Source organism: Antennarius striatus, chromosome 23 (genome assembly GCF_040054535.1).
Source record: "Antennarius striatus isolate MH-2024 chromosome 23, ASM4005453v1, whole genome shotgun sequence".
In the NCBI taxonomy this organism is placed as follows: Eukaryota; Metazoa; Chordata; class Actinopteri; order Lophiiformes; family Antennariidae; genus Antennarius; species Antennarius striatus.
Window position 1 is genome coordinate 6,325,001 of NC_090798.1, and position 14,601 is coordinate 6,339,601.

Here is a 14,601-nt window from a genome sequence, read left to right on the forward strand (position 1 = left end):
TTGATGTTGTAAATGTGATGAAGGTGTGAAGTCTGTTATATGAACATGCCCAAAAAAGCCATGCATGAAAACTGATGTGTTTTCATGCGTGGCTTTTTATTCCTGTATGTCAACTTAGTGACTCTGATTCTCTTTCTGTAGGGACGGATGACCCAGAGTCTCCCTACACAGAGACCGCGGTTCCTCCAGCAGAGGCCGAGGTTCCACCAGCAGAGGCTGAGGTTCCACCAGCAGAGGCCGAGGTTCCACCAGCAGAGGCCGAGGTTCCACCAGCTGAGGATGAAGCTCCTCCGGAAGAGGATGAGGCTCCCCCAGCAGAGGATGAGGTTCCTCCAGCAGAAGATGAGGATCCTCCAGCAGAAGATGAGGCTCCAGCAGCAGAAGATGAGGCTCCAGCAGCAGAGGATGAGGCTCCAGCAGCAGAGATTCCTGAAGACACTGAAGTTACCCCTGCACTCTGCTCCCCTGGTTGGTTCAATAGTATGATGGAGTGGATTCGTCAATTCTTTAGTCAAGCCAGGACTGTGTGCTGCGCCTGCTACACTCCTGACCAAGCTTGACCATAAATAGAGTCTTCAAAACTCACCACACTTGGACGGAGGGGAGGAGAGTGCCTGGAACAAATGTTCAGAATCCATGGGGTCCATTTTGGCCCGATAATTTTATTGTCTTATAGTGGCAAATGCCTGGACTCCTATAAGCGGAAGCTGACAGTTGTGAAAAAAAAAGAAGAAAAAAAAGTTTATTGCTCGGGCAAATAGCATCTTTATTATTTTATCTTTATTGTTTTTGTTTTTCAGTTGTTTGCTTTGGATTCTGTATGAAAGGTACTCTTTAAATAAAGTTGATATGAACCAGCTGTATGTCTTACCGGCCCACATTGTAAACAGGGACTCAGGCATTGTCAACGTCAATGTAAATTGCCAGGTGAGGGTCGGGCTTAGGCCGGGGGGATAGAACAGGTAAGGTAGCGCTGATTCAGGCTCACACAGACTGTAGCGCTGGCAGATCATATGAGTGCCATTGTGTGCCAGCAGAATGCAACAGCACCTCAGCAAAAGCATTTCAGGGTCCAGTTTGATCATAAAACCATAAAATAGAGTTTGACAAGAACCAATGCAGTCAGAGACTGCAACATCTCGTGACACCCCTGAATTCAAAATTTTACCCTGACCTACTAGTGTAGCTCAAAGATCAAAGCTAGTGCCCTGACATACTTTCAAAGATCAAAACACTAGCTTTGATCTATGGTCTTACACTGGCCTCCCTTGTCTTTCTATCTTATCCAGTTCCTGAGTGTACAAAAGTTAAAATTTGACCTTGACGTAGCTTCTCAAGGTCAAGGTCATCATCAAATTTTCATCCCCTTTGCCGCCCGAGTAATGTGCTTTTTGTTTTATCTTTCTATCCGCAACGGTTGCGAAGATATTTGGTGGACGAACGGACAGACAAACGGACTAACGGACGAATACAAAAACGCTGACAAATGCAACACATCACCGCGTTGAAGCGATATGTAGGAAGTTAAGAAGCTAACCGTCGAGCAGCAGCAAGTTGCTCACTCGTCAGCCAAACCGGTTATTCAGTTAACTATAGCATAAACAACATAACATAACAGCTTGACCAATCCCTCATTCTCACTTCAAATACTGAAATCTATTGAATTCTTCATCCTCTGTGTCACCTTTGAGCAACTCTGTCAACTCTAGAGGTAGATGACTCTTGGGACATTGTTGTCCGTGCTCTGATAGAGAGGTGGTTGCGTTGCATGAAGTAATAACTCCAAGAACTTCCTTCTGCCAAGAGCTTTATATTCATCCCAACTACGTAGGCATGGAGACGTAACTGCACCCTCCACAAGCCTCTCCCAGCAGCATGTTATTCAACCACCTACCTGTGAACTTGTGCCTCTAGCTGTGGCCATCTAGCTTTTAGTCCCCAATGTTCACCAAAGTCGGATCACCTCTTTGGTGGACATTGGATATCCTTTATCTAAGTATCAGTGCAGCTGTTTCACACATTCTGAAGGCCTGATAGTTGAACTGATTATGGAGTTACCTCTCAGAGGCAGATCTGGATTGCTAAGGAAGGATAGCTGCTGCTCCAAACTCGACACACTTAAGACCAAGTAGCACAAAGACAGGATGATAATGATACTGATGACAGAGGAGGAAAAGCACACTTCAGTTTAATGTGTCGGCCTCTTTAGGGTGCAGAGGAATCCTCTGCCGAGGAAGAGTAGCTGTAATGTCTTTAGAGGAACACTGGGAGGCGACATGTGACTGGTTCAACCACATCAAACTTCACCAGATGCCTGAAAACACACCTGAAAGTTTATCCAATTGGTAATCTGAGAGTTAACATTAACTGAAATCAGTAGTTCAGCATTGCCTGTGTGCTGTTTGGAAGAACATTTTAGTGGTTTATATTTCCTGAACACAACCCCCCCCCCCAAAAGCTAATTAGCTAACGGGCCCCACACAGCTGATTTGCAGAGTTGTGGATCCATTACTTTTGACTGAGCCAATCCCTTTCCATTTTTCCAATTTGACTAGTCATGGAGTTTGGTTTCTTATTCATTTTAAAGAAACATCATTAGTGCCCTGAGAATAACTGTTAGCTTGTAGCTTTTTCAATTGTCTTGGGGTCAGATTTATTTAAACTCTTTCAAATCACAGGGCCGCTTTTATTCATTAGCTTATGCTGTGAGAATTATATCATAAATATGAGAGCAAAAGCAGCAAAAAATAGAGACTAATATTAAGTGTAGCATCACAGCATGACCTCCTGGAAAGCTGAACTTTAAATATTTAATGCCATTCATTGATATGGCCTGTGGAACCATCCTGTGTGTGTGATCACAGAGGAAAAGTATGGCTGAAAAAAGCTGTGCATCATCTGAGTGCAGAGACAGCTCAGGGGGAGGTAAACCTTGAACTGCAGGAGTCTGGCTTGTCAGCATGCTGCTCAGTGCTGCTGAACGCAGCGTCGGTCGCCATGAAATTTTCATGGATAACAGGATGTTCTGAAGATTAATGTGCGTGAGTTTAACAGATTGGCAGGAGAACAAAGACCCGTCCGTCTGCGTCGTCTTTCATGGTGATTATCATGCATTGATTTCCTGATGACTTGATTGATCGGCTCATCGGGGGAGTTCATTCATTCACATCTTTTTTTTATCAAACTTTTTACATGTTCATACGTGCCCCTTGGATGATCTGCAGTTTTGCTTCATTATAACTTCCTACAAATTACATCAATATGACATTTTATTTGACTAATATTGTCCCTCAAATCATCTTAGCCCCATGTGAACTGCAGTCTACTCAATATTAAATCAAGTGCAGAAACGTCTTGATGTGGGTTTCCTACACTAATGTCATTCACTGCAGACATACAGTGTGTCTTTACCATATGTATCCCTTCCATAGATAGCAATCATGACGTGATCGTGTTTTGTCCAGCCTCAGTAAAAGAGCAGGAAGTTGACTCAAAATTGTGAATTTCTTCTAAATGTCAATTTGTTTACAGTAAAGGTCAAGACAGTTATGCACATTCAGTTTATTATTTAGTCAAAATGTTAACTATCCTGTAATTTCCTACCATGTCTCCTTTAGAACGAACAATTAATCAATGATCAATGAGAAGCCTTCTGCGGGTCGTCTAATGTTCTGAGACCGGTGGTTTGATCCCCCCCCCCCCCCCCAAAAAAAAAAAACACCCAGAGCTGAGCTGACAGTGGGAGGTGTCAGCTCACCTCCGGAGCACTGCTGAGGCGCCCTTGAGCAATGCACCGTCCCCCTTACGAGTTGCTCATTTGGGGTGCACCAAGCAGGAGCTGCCCGCCACTCTACCTCCCTCTGCATGCGTACAGGCTCCCTGTGTGTGTTTGTTTGTTCAGAGCCTGTACACACTAACATATGCATTTGATTGGATTTGACAAACTAGAGTGTGCTAAAGTATACTAAAGTATACAAAAAGTATACAAATTTTTAAAAATTTTTTTTAGAATTGTAACCTGTGGTGGAAAAACCCACCACAACCCACCTTCCTGTTTGTAATCTTCTTCTTCTGGATTACCAGACAATAATTCAGATGCTTAACAGTGAGATTGTTTTGTTATATTTTCTGTGTTGTCCTGGGATGCTCAAATAACTGTTATTTTATTTTCTATATAACTACAGCCTAACTTCTTTCATATCGAGACTGTCATTCACATTGAAACTGATTACATTCAGTGTCTCTTACCCTAAAGCCTCACACACACCACATCTCCACAGTCTTATGAAATATTTAAACTTAAGCTCCAGTTTAGGAGCTTCGCTTACAGGCGGTATCCTAGCAATAGAGGTCAAGGAGGGTGCACATACAGCTATCGTCTGCTCTCCCTCGCTCACACACTGAAAGCAGAATAGCATTTATTTTCAAGATCATAAGTAAATTTTTAACTTGAAGTCCTGCCAGACCAGCACAATAATTAGTTCTGCAGGCATCACATGTTGATATACTTCTCAATTTGAAACATATTAATATAGATTGAATTATTTAATAATGTACATGAATTATTTATAATTTTATCTGCTGAATTATTTCATTGAAATGTCTGAAATAATGAGAAAAAAAAATCATTTGTGTCATCTTGTAAGACCTTTGGAATTCATTTAACATCTAATCAGTAAGTATTTCTTCCTCACCTTGTAATCCAAAGAATTCACATTCAGCTTTTCTTTGTGTCATATTTCAGGCATGAATGTCATGTAGGAAAAAAGTCGGCCACTCCTAAGAGCGAGGACGTTATATGGAGGAGGCTGATGTGGTGAATGGGTTCTGTGTGGAACGGAGTTGATCTGAATCTGCATAAACATGTAATCATCCATCTGCTACCCACGCCTCCGGCGGTTTCACCTAACCTTAATGTGGTTTTTCTGTTAGGCAGTGTGAGTGGTTGATGTGGGTCATTTTAATGACTAGAGAAGCTGCTTTCACTGTACCTTTTAAGTAAACTTGACAGTATCGACTCTCTGCAGAGGAAGCGGAATATGAAGTTTTATTGTTTGAGGTATGTATTAGAAATTTTCAAGAGGACCGATGCTTTATGCTGATTTTTGTCAACCTTTCAAATCAGACATCCAGTCAAGGACAAAAATTGATTTTTTAAAAATACTGACCTTATCTCTCCAACATTTATTTGCTCTTCATTTGTGTTTTTTCCTGGTCTGTCTGCAGATACCCTATACATAAGAAGAAAAGAATAGTCTCTCTGTTGAATGCTCCACGGAGCAGAACATATTTATTGAGGAACATCATTCAGATTTCAGGCCAGTTATTAAGTTGTAGAAAGTTTTGCACCTCAGCTTACGCCAAAATACTTCTGCTTGCCACACCCACTTCTGAAAGGGGCGTGGTTAGCCTAAAATCACTTAAGCTTTAAGCCACATGTACAGACAGTCCATGAAAAGAGTGCTGAAATAGCAGGACATGAGGCGTCCAATAATGCAAGATCTGAGTGGTGTTTCAGGTACAGATCTTCAAATATAAACAAACAAGCAAACAAACAAACAAAAAAATAAAAAAATAAAATGATGAATATCAATGTATTTCATGTTTTGTACGGTCTGATCTCCCTCATTCTTGTTCCAGACAGGCTGCAGTTTGTCGTCATTGCATCAGGTGGTGAAAGAAGCTGTCTACCTCTTATAAATATTGACTTAATAATCCTATTATTCTATTAGCGGTAATACTTTTAATTGAAAAAAATGGCATGTGCAATCCACCTTCCAGTGATTTAATTACTATGGGGAGCCAAGTTCACTCATCAAATCATCAGACTTGTCAGGCGTCAGATCACATTCGTCAACCGGTTGTATTTCCAAACATAACTCTTTGTTTAATTCCACTTGTGTGCCATTACCGTATCCCTCTACTATTCATAGCTTAACTGAAATAAATGCTACAAAATTATCATTGAAGAAATGCTGCAGAACTCTTCCCCTCTCCTCTCTACCTCACCCTTCCTCCTCGGCTCTGCTGGTGATACAAAATGTTATCATGGTCAGAGGCTTTGCTGGTGCACCTGTGAGTCACGTTAATCCATATTATTATCAACAAGTGTGCTAGATATTGGAATAAATTAAAGAAGTCATACTGTTTTCCATGGGGAAATATCTGAGCCCTGTCCAACCTGAGGAACCAGGAGTTCATCTAACCCATACATTTAATTAGGTGGAGGACAGACGTAGAGGAGTGCTTTTACTTCATGGGATAAAACGTGAACCCCGACCTTCGGCACACAGAGAATGGGGCAGTGAGGGGAATGAGACCCACATCAGATTCTAGAGGGCAGTTTTTGATTTTAATACTGAAAGAAATGCAATGCAGAGAGAATTGGAGATCAATGTTTGGAAGATGATTAAATGTTTTTCTGCAATTTAGAAGTTATTGAAGGATAGATCTTAGGATTTTGTTCCATGGAAATACACAGAGGTGTGATAAAGAGAAATGGACTATACTCTCCTCTCCTCCTTGTATTGTTGTGATTAAAAATGCCACCCAATAGCTAATCATATTAAAAATCAGAAAAAATATGACCACTTCCCTTTATAGATCTTGCTCAGTCCTCTGTCAGATTGTTAAGTGTTCGCCCTGACTCTCCAGCTTGTGAACCTGCTCGCTTCGATTCTGCCTGCTCCCCAGACCCTGTCTTTTCCTAGTCCCTCGTCGGATCTGTCTGCCTGGATTGACCAGAACCCTGCCTGCCTTACTAAACCTTTTGAGACTCTTGACCCGCCTGCTTGTCTGCCGTGTTTTTGGGTTTTCCACGAGTCTTGTTCAGGCCGCGACAGAGATTCTGCCACAGCACCTAAAGAAGGAATACCTGTGATGTTCATGTTCCTCTTTATAGATGTGAAACTGTAAAACTAAAAATTGCACAACACATGTAGAAATAGACATGTCATATTAAAAATTCTACTTCAGGTGATTCCAGCCTACTCAGTTCAGTCGGGGGGGGGGGGTTGTTGTAGCCGTCAGCCAGCAGATGGCGCCGCTGCGCCGTCCTGTGGATCCCTTCTGGCACAGAGACGCGTCCACGTTGTTCCCACTGTCTGCCTCCTCTCCAGTTCCCTTCTCTCCCTCATTCTCTCTCTCTGGGCATACAGTATACATCTATCCATCTTCTACAAGCATCGGCAGTCTCTCAATAAGTCTCTGCGATACGAGCGCTACTACGGCGCAAAAGCATGGCATCTCTGCGCTCCTACAAGCCGGTGTCCGCCGCTGGCCACCTCTGCGTCTTTCTGTTGACCGTCTCAGCCTGGATGTCACTGCCCGGACCAGTGCGCTCTGACAGCTGGGCTCTAAAGCGGCGCGACGGGGAGGACGGCGTGTTTGACATGGGCGGCGGAGACCGAGGCTCCCCGCTGGGCTCACCGACGGACGCTGACGAGCAAGCTGTCGGCGCGGTGAGCTCACCCCGCTTCAGGAGAGCACTGTCCCGGGAAAAACAAATGTCCCTACTCAGCAGTTCGTTCGTGCTCAAAGGGGATGCGACCCACAACCAGGCGATGGTCCACTGGACAGGAGAGAACAGCAGCGTAAGTAGCCTTCCCCTTCCCTTTCCTCGCCCCGTCCCGTCACGACCCGCTGGTTCATGAACCATCCCCACCATCCCCACCATCCCCACCGTTCACGTCTTTTGTCACCTTCCGTCCATCCATCACTCCAGATACACCGCACACCTCCCGAAACAAGTTATTGTTCTCGCAGGAGGCTTCCGCCTCTGATGCGTGGCGCACGGCGTGGTTTTACGCATCCAGGTGGTCCAGCCGGACGCGCGTCTTCCTGGAAGAGCTGGACTTTTTTCTTTCTCTTTTTTTAATTTATTTTATTTTTTATTTTTTTTACAAAACGTGCTCATATCAGGGGCCCCACGAATTGACATGTGCATTCTATGGCCCCAGCCTTCCATTCCGTCACAGGGTGCCCCAAGTTCATTAGCATATCTGTGAACAATGCCCTGCACGAGGAATCATAGCATCCAGAATGTAAGTTGTTATTTATGTGTTGTGTTTGAAGTTAACCACACATTAAATTAGAGTTAAAGGAAGCCATGCCTCATTAGACTTGAGGAACCTCTTGAATGTACAATTAGTGACATGGGGAAGGTCCCTGACCCCAGTCTAGGACTCACAATGATCACCATTTGTGACACTGTGTATGGAAACATTCAGGGGGAGGCCCGCGATGTGCTTCTGAGGGCACAGAACACGTACTAAACACAGCTCAGCACTTCATTTAGTGGCACGAAACCCTGACTTAAATATTGATGGAGCTTTTTGTGCATAAATTTTGCAGCACCTTGTTTATTTGTGGTTTGAAAGGGGATCAATTAAATGTAAAGTAGTGGCCTGCTTTTCTGCTTTTACTGTCAGGATCTGCACATTTGATTTGATTGATTTTTATATTTTAAGGATAAGTTATCATGCTGGAAGTGATAGTATAGATGATAACCTGACAGTAGAGGACTGTGCATTTCACACCTATGTTAAACCTGGAAATTTTGAGTGATGTTTTGTCCTCATGCCTGCTTAATTTACAGCAGCTACACTTTGTAAACAAGAGAAGTCTTTGTGTTGGATATTGACAGATGCCAGAGGGGGGGATTGGTGGTGGTGTCTGGTGGGGACATCACTTGCAATCAGAGCCTTTTTGTCAGTTTAACACATTGCTGCTTCATTGGCAGCCCTGCATCCGGCTGTGGAACGATGAGAAATAGCATGAAGGAGAAAATAATTTGACCGTGAAAAAGCCAGCAGATCTGCTTTCTTGAAATTTAACCCGAGTTTCATGACAAATTGGTTGGTAAATAATGGAAAAAAATGGAAACTGTGTGTATCCTTGAATTTATTGGATTACTGACAATGGCAAGAAATATTGAATTTCAAACTGCAATGGGAAACTTTACAAATTGGTCGGTCCACACAAACAAAATCCTGAAGAGAAGCTAGATAAATTTCAACCCCATACGCATGTTTCCTGAACAACAGACGGAGAGACTCGGCTTGTTTGAACTCAGATTGCTTGAGGGTTTTATAACTGCCTGGTTTTGAACACACACACACACACACACAAATACACACACACACACACGCGCACAAGTTAATTTGAGGTCTCACTTTTTGTGATAAGAAATCTAAACAAAAATGACCCAGCAGGTCAGGTACATTTTCTTTTAACTGTAAGAAGAGAGAGACATTTTTAATAGTTTATTTCATTCTTTCTGAAGTTTGTATTTCACATCACCATCTACCAATGGACCGTTTTAGTAGTGAATTGCTTGAAACAGTAATTTTTTTCCAAAACAAAAATTGATTTTGAAATGTGTTACATAAAATTCAGAATTAGCACAGACTATTAGCATAGAATATTGTCTGTATACTGTTTATATAACCTTTATATTTCAATTTCACTGTTGAAGACGTAGCCGGTAGATTGACTCTTTCACTCCAAAAGTTTAAAAACCCATTAACTTAGCTTGCTAACCTTTTAGAGACAAGTTTCTGTATATCAACATCACCTTAAAGCAGTCGCAGTCTTTCAAATTAACATTATTTTTCATACTTTTTAAATAAAACATTTTTTTTTTCAAGCTGTCATTGAAAAAAAAACTTTTCTTAATTTGGCATTAAGCAAATTGTAGAAAGAAATGAAGTGCTGTGAATTAATTCCAGATGCACTTTAAGACAGTAATGACAAATATACGTTCACCCAGTCGACTCCATTCTGGTGATGGACCTCCACGTCCATCCACACAAGGAGTCCGCAGGGAGGCTACCGTCAGTCATAGGAACTAGACCCTTGACCCATACTCACTTAACTTGGCGTGGCTACTCTGAAAGGTCATGGAGACCGAGATCATCCCATCCTAATAAACATGGAGAAATAGCGAAATAGTGCCGTTCAATTTGCTTTAGGCTGACATTTATGAGCAGTGTCCAAACTGATGGGTTGGAAAAACGTATCTTTTCCTCCTCTCTTGTTTCATCGTTCCATTTTTGACTCTCTGAGGTTCTAAATGTAATTGGCTGATGAGTGGGTCAACAGCGCAGAGGACTTCAGTTGTCACATCCGTCTTGATTATGGGTAATCAGGGATGCACTAAAGACCGCCGTAGTAAAGCGGGTTATTCTCAAAACATAAATTTTATATTCGGGTTAATCGCCACATCACTGCATTATCATTCCCACATGTCTGTGTTTGTGTTCTGGCCAACTTCCACCTTGTGTGTAGAAAGGAGGTTGTTGTTCACAGAACTTCATATTAAACATGCTGCTGTTGAGACGGCTCCTCTCTGTCCTTGATGCAATGGCGAGGACAGTCACTCTACTTTAGCAAACCTTGATTGATCAAGTGATGTCTTGGAGTATAAAAGAGCTTTTCCTGAGGCATTCTTCAGCGTCGTCCTTGAGAAGCAGAGGTAGCTGGTCAAGTTTGTGCATTCGGAAATTCTTTAGAATAAAAGCATGAAATATGGCTGGAAAAAGCTGAACTTGAATCCCAAATTCTAACAAATATAACAGTAAACTACCTGCGGCTGTGTTTTAGATCATCAGCAAAGCCAATATGAAGGAGATCAGAAGCCGCAGCTTCTTCATAATACTCATGAACTACAAAGTGATCAGCTACAGATGCTGGAAATAACAAGCAAAGAGTCATCGCTATCTCATTAAACTTTGTGTTACTTTACAACAAACTCTGCTTGTTTGGTACAGCTCTCAATAAGTAATAATCAATGAGGCAAAAAGGCACCGGGTGTTGCTGAATCGCTTTGTTTCACACTGAACAAATTCTCTTATCTCTATGGACTCATTTCTCCTCATAATTCCACACACAGAGTAATAATTACTCTAATGACCATTTTTATTCTTGACATTATTTCCTCTATACACAAACCATTGCCCATCATTTTTGACCACTTTAGCACAAAACAACGCTGATTAAATGCACGTCTCCCATCAACCCCTCAAGTGCAGGAACCAAATGTGGGTGTTGAGGTGGAGAAAGGCTTCTGTAAAGGTGTTAGCACAGCAGTCTCTGATTTTTCCATTGCTTTTGCAGTCTGAGTCCCATTTCATGTATTACATTCTCACATAACCGGACATAAGACAGGAGCAGCTGCTGGGTTAACACGACTTCTATCCACTCCTTTCGTTACTCGGCAGTCAAAAACTGCAGCAGGCAGTCATCATCCAAACCTAAACTGAGGTAATCCTGATGAAATAATTAGGGTTGTCTTTATTAAACAAAACTAATCCAAATTCCACATAAACAACAATCTATTTCCACACATTTCCTTTGTGAGGTAATTTTTTTTAGGACACTTACACATGCTATTTGAAAATGTCTGTATTTTGTCGTCTCCTAGTGGTGACAAAAAATGCTTTTGCCATATTGTCGATCCAATAGTGAAAAAAATAAATCCCTCCACGGCTTTAATTCTACCTGCATATATCATTTTTATTGTTGTTGTTCACCATAAACACACATGCACTCTTGAATCCTTGCAGACCTCTATGAAGCCCAGGCAGGAGGTTGTCTAATGTGATGGAAGCCTTTTGAATGAAGAGGCTCCACTGTTGAAGTGCTCCTAATCTCTTGTCTCTCGGAGTGGTTGACCAGCCCCAGGGATCTTTGAGCTGAGCTCATCCTCTCTATGTTGATGAACAGCAGCACTGTCTCTGTGTGTGTGTGTGTGTTTGTGTGTGTATGTCCCTGATACCTGCATTCATATCAGCAAGGAAACATTCAACATTTAATAAGGTTTCTCTATTTTGCGTGTATTGATTATTTCAAGGAGAGACAGATTATTCATTGGTATTGCGCTGATGCTTTTAAGTAAAAAATCTGCTAGTGTGTGTTGCTTGCATATATGTGTGTGTGTCTGTGTGTGTATGTTTAATGTGGATCCTCGGCAGCTCGTCTCACAGTAGCCTAAGTGATTAATGAGCAACAAAAGGGGCGCTGACAGTCCAAACTCTTGTCCCAACCTCGGCCCCCATCGGAGAAATGTGGGTAATTCTTGCCACTTCCTGGTTTAAGAGCCCTCCTGGGTGGGAATAAATAGAAGTAGAAGACAGCTGAATTTATGGACTCATGGAGGAATAAAACAGAACAAATCAATTGACATAGTTGAGGGAGCAGATGTGATGCGTTTGCTTCTTTAGTGGAGAATTTATCTGCGTTGATTATCCGGGATGAGACGGCGATGTAAGTCGACACGAATCCAGGATGATGCTGGTGTGTTCTCCCATGAATCTGTGCTGCTCTTTCAAACTGGGGTGACATTATTGTATGCTCACTTGTGAACAGGGTAATATGTGACTACATGAATCTAAAATGTATTTTATTCCTTTTTTTTTTTTTTTTAGTCTGGGAGGACTTTCAAGCTACAGTTTGTACAATTTCTTATTCTGCTGTCCTTACTACAAATTGTGAGTTGTGTAAAATTGGTGGATTGCAGCGTTGTAATTTGTTCACTGTCCACTAAAGGAACTGTTCAAATAATGACTCTCTGCTTTTAATGTTGAACTTCCAGCCCTCAGAACGACATTATAGCAGGCGACACACCAAACGCCTGCACCCGCTGTTCTTAATGAGGCTCAATGTCGTGTTCACCTTTGTCTGCATGTATGTGCTGCTGCTGGAAATTGGCACATATCAAATAACACAGCGCTCGGCAATGATGCCTGACTATGTTGCGCTTAAAGCCACAGTCTAATGACTAGTTTGCACTAAGCTGACAATGTCTAAATATATTTGTCATCACCTTTCCTCTTTCTCGTCTTCTTCTTCTTCTGTTGGCTGAAAGTTCATTTGACGATACGACATCTTGCTCTCATCTGTTCGTCCATCCATCCATTCAGGTTGCCATGCCAATATTACCTCCGCTTCACAAGAACTGTTTAAGGATTATCGGCCTGCAACATACATCTAATCTAAACATGGCTCTGGTTGAATTTAAATGAGGATTTAGTGGGAGCTATTATTCTATGTAATGATTACTTTGCTGTTATTTGCATGGGAAATCATGGCTGATGCTCACATTTATAAGATGCAACAATACAGACCAATTCTCTCTCTCTCTCTTTCTCTCTCTCTTTCTTTCCAGTTACACACATGTGCATGCACACACACTATCTAGGTCTCCAGGGTCCTGACTTAATGTGAAAGGCATTTGTTCACGCTTCACATACTGAGCAGACAGTTCATTTGGCCCCTGGTTGTTCTGCAGTGGAAAATTGTTTGCACATGTGAGGAGAACCTCTCTCGTCATTTATCTTGTCTGTCCCGGTTCATCCTGCTTGAGAAGACACTCCAAAAGCCAGACTGTAAATCATCAGACTTGTTTGCTTCGTTGTCTCTTGTCTCCTTTTAATATAATTCCTGCACACAAACCTGCACACAAACCTCATAATGCTGCACCGCTCCAGCAGGTTCGCTGTCCAACGTGGCAGCAGGCGTCCAAAGCACAGCCGAGTGTCTTTCAGCATCAGATGGCTCATGAATGGATGACTGATGGCTGACATACACTGTGACATATGCGGCACTTTAAAGAGTTGAAAGACATAATGCTGGGATGTTACAGTAAACCAATAGTGGAATATGCAATTTTCTGCTAACAGAAAATCCCACTTTAAAAGTTTTTTAAGCTCTTTGTGCTCTTTCCTTTCTTCTTTAAGCAATGTCTTCATGATTTGTTTACAGATGTGGTGCTTTCACGGACACCTGGATATTTATTTGGCTTTTTATTAAAATTATTTAAAAAGTAATTTGATGACATGCTGGTCTGACTGAGATAACCCCGGTTTCAAAAGAGTTTATTATTACTGTAATAATAAAATGTAAAATGTTGTGGAATATAACAGAAAGCGGTAATTTGCCGATCCTTCCTCTAAAAATCCGAAATCCACTAGAATGCAGCTCAAAGAAAAGACATTTGATGTTCACACTGATAAACTTAAGCATGGTTTAGAAATAAACAATCTGAGTTTGCTTTGTGAAACATCTCTCAACTAAGTCGGAACAGCTTCGTGTCTGCTGTTGTGTTACGTCACCCTTTGAAATGGAAATGTTTTGGAAGAGGCGACGTGACTTGTTGAAATTCTCAAAGGGGAATTGTGTCTCATTTACTGTCTGATATATGACGACAGTTGGTCAGAAGTCTGAGGTCTCCATTTTACATTTGATGCTTCATAATGCATTGCACATTTTTAATGGGAGACAGGTCTGGACTGCAGGCAGACCAGAACTGGATTTAATTACCTGGAAGCTGTTTTGAATGCAGCAGAATGTAGCTTCATTGTTTTAGAAGCCCTTAGAAGAGCAAAACCCTGGATGTTGTCTTATCTTGCATTAGTGACTGCAGCAATGACTTTCATTTTTGAATATCCACAAATTTTCTCGCCAATGCATGTGGAGAAACTGTCTTCCAAGACAGACTTTCAAATTGGTGAACCCCTTAAAAAGTTTTTTGTTTGGGAATGACTAAACTTTTGAAAGACGCCCCTTTCATAATATCACCTGGTGCCATTTTGTGTTTTTAAG

General features: G+C 41.8%; 1 protein-coding gene across 4 annotated transcripts in view; it reads left to right on the forward strand.

Moving 5' to 3' along the window:
• The first annotated feature begins 7,091 nt into the window (after positions 1-7,091).
• The window catches only part of sorcs2 (sortilin-related VPS10 domain containing receptor 2), a 267,219-nt gene continuing 259,709 nt past the window's right edge, over positions 7,092-14,601 (forward strand). For all 4 annotated transcript variants that reach the window (XM_068308719.1, XM_068308720.1, XM_068308721.1 and 1 more), the window contains exon 1: positions 7,092-7,592. In XM_068308719.1, the coding sequence (XP_068164820.1) occupies positions 7,239-7,592 (354 nt within the window). In that variant the 5' untranslated portion in view covers positions 7,092-7,238. The remainder of the gene's footprint in view (positions 7,593-14,601) is intronic.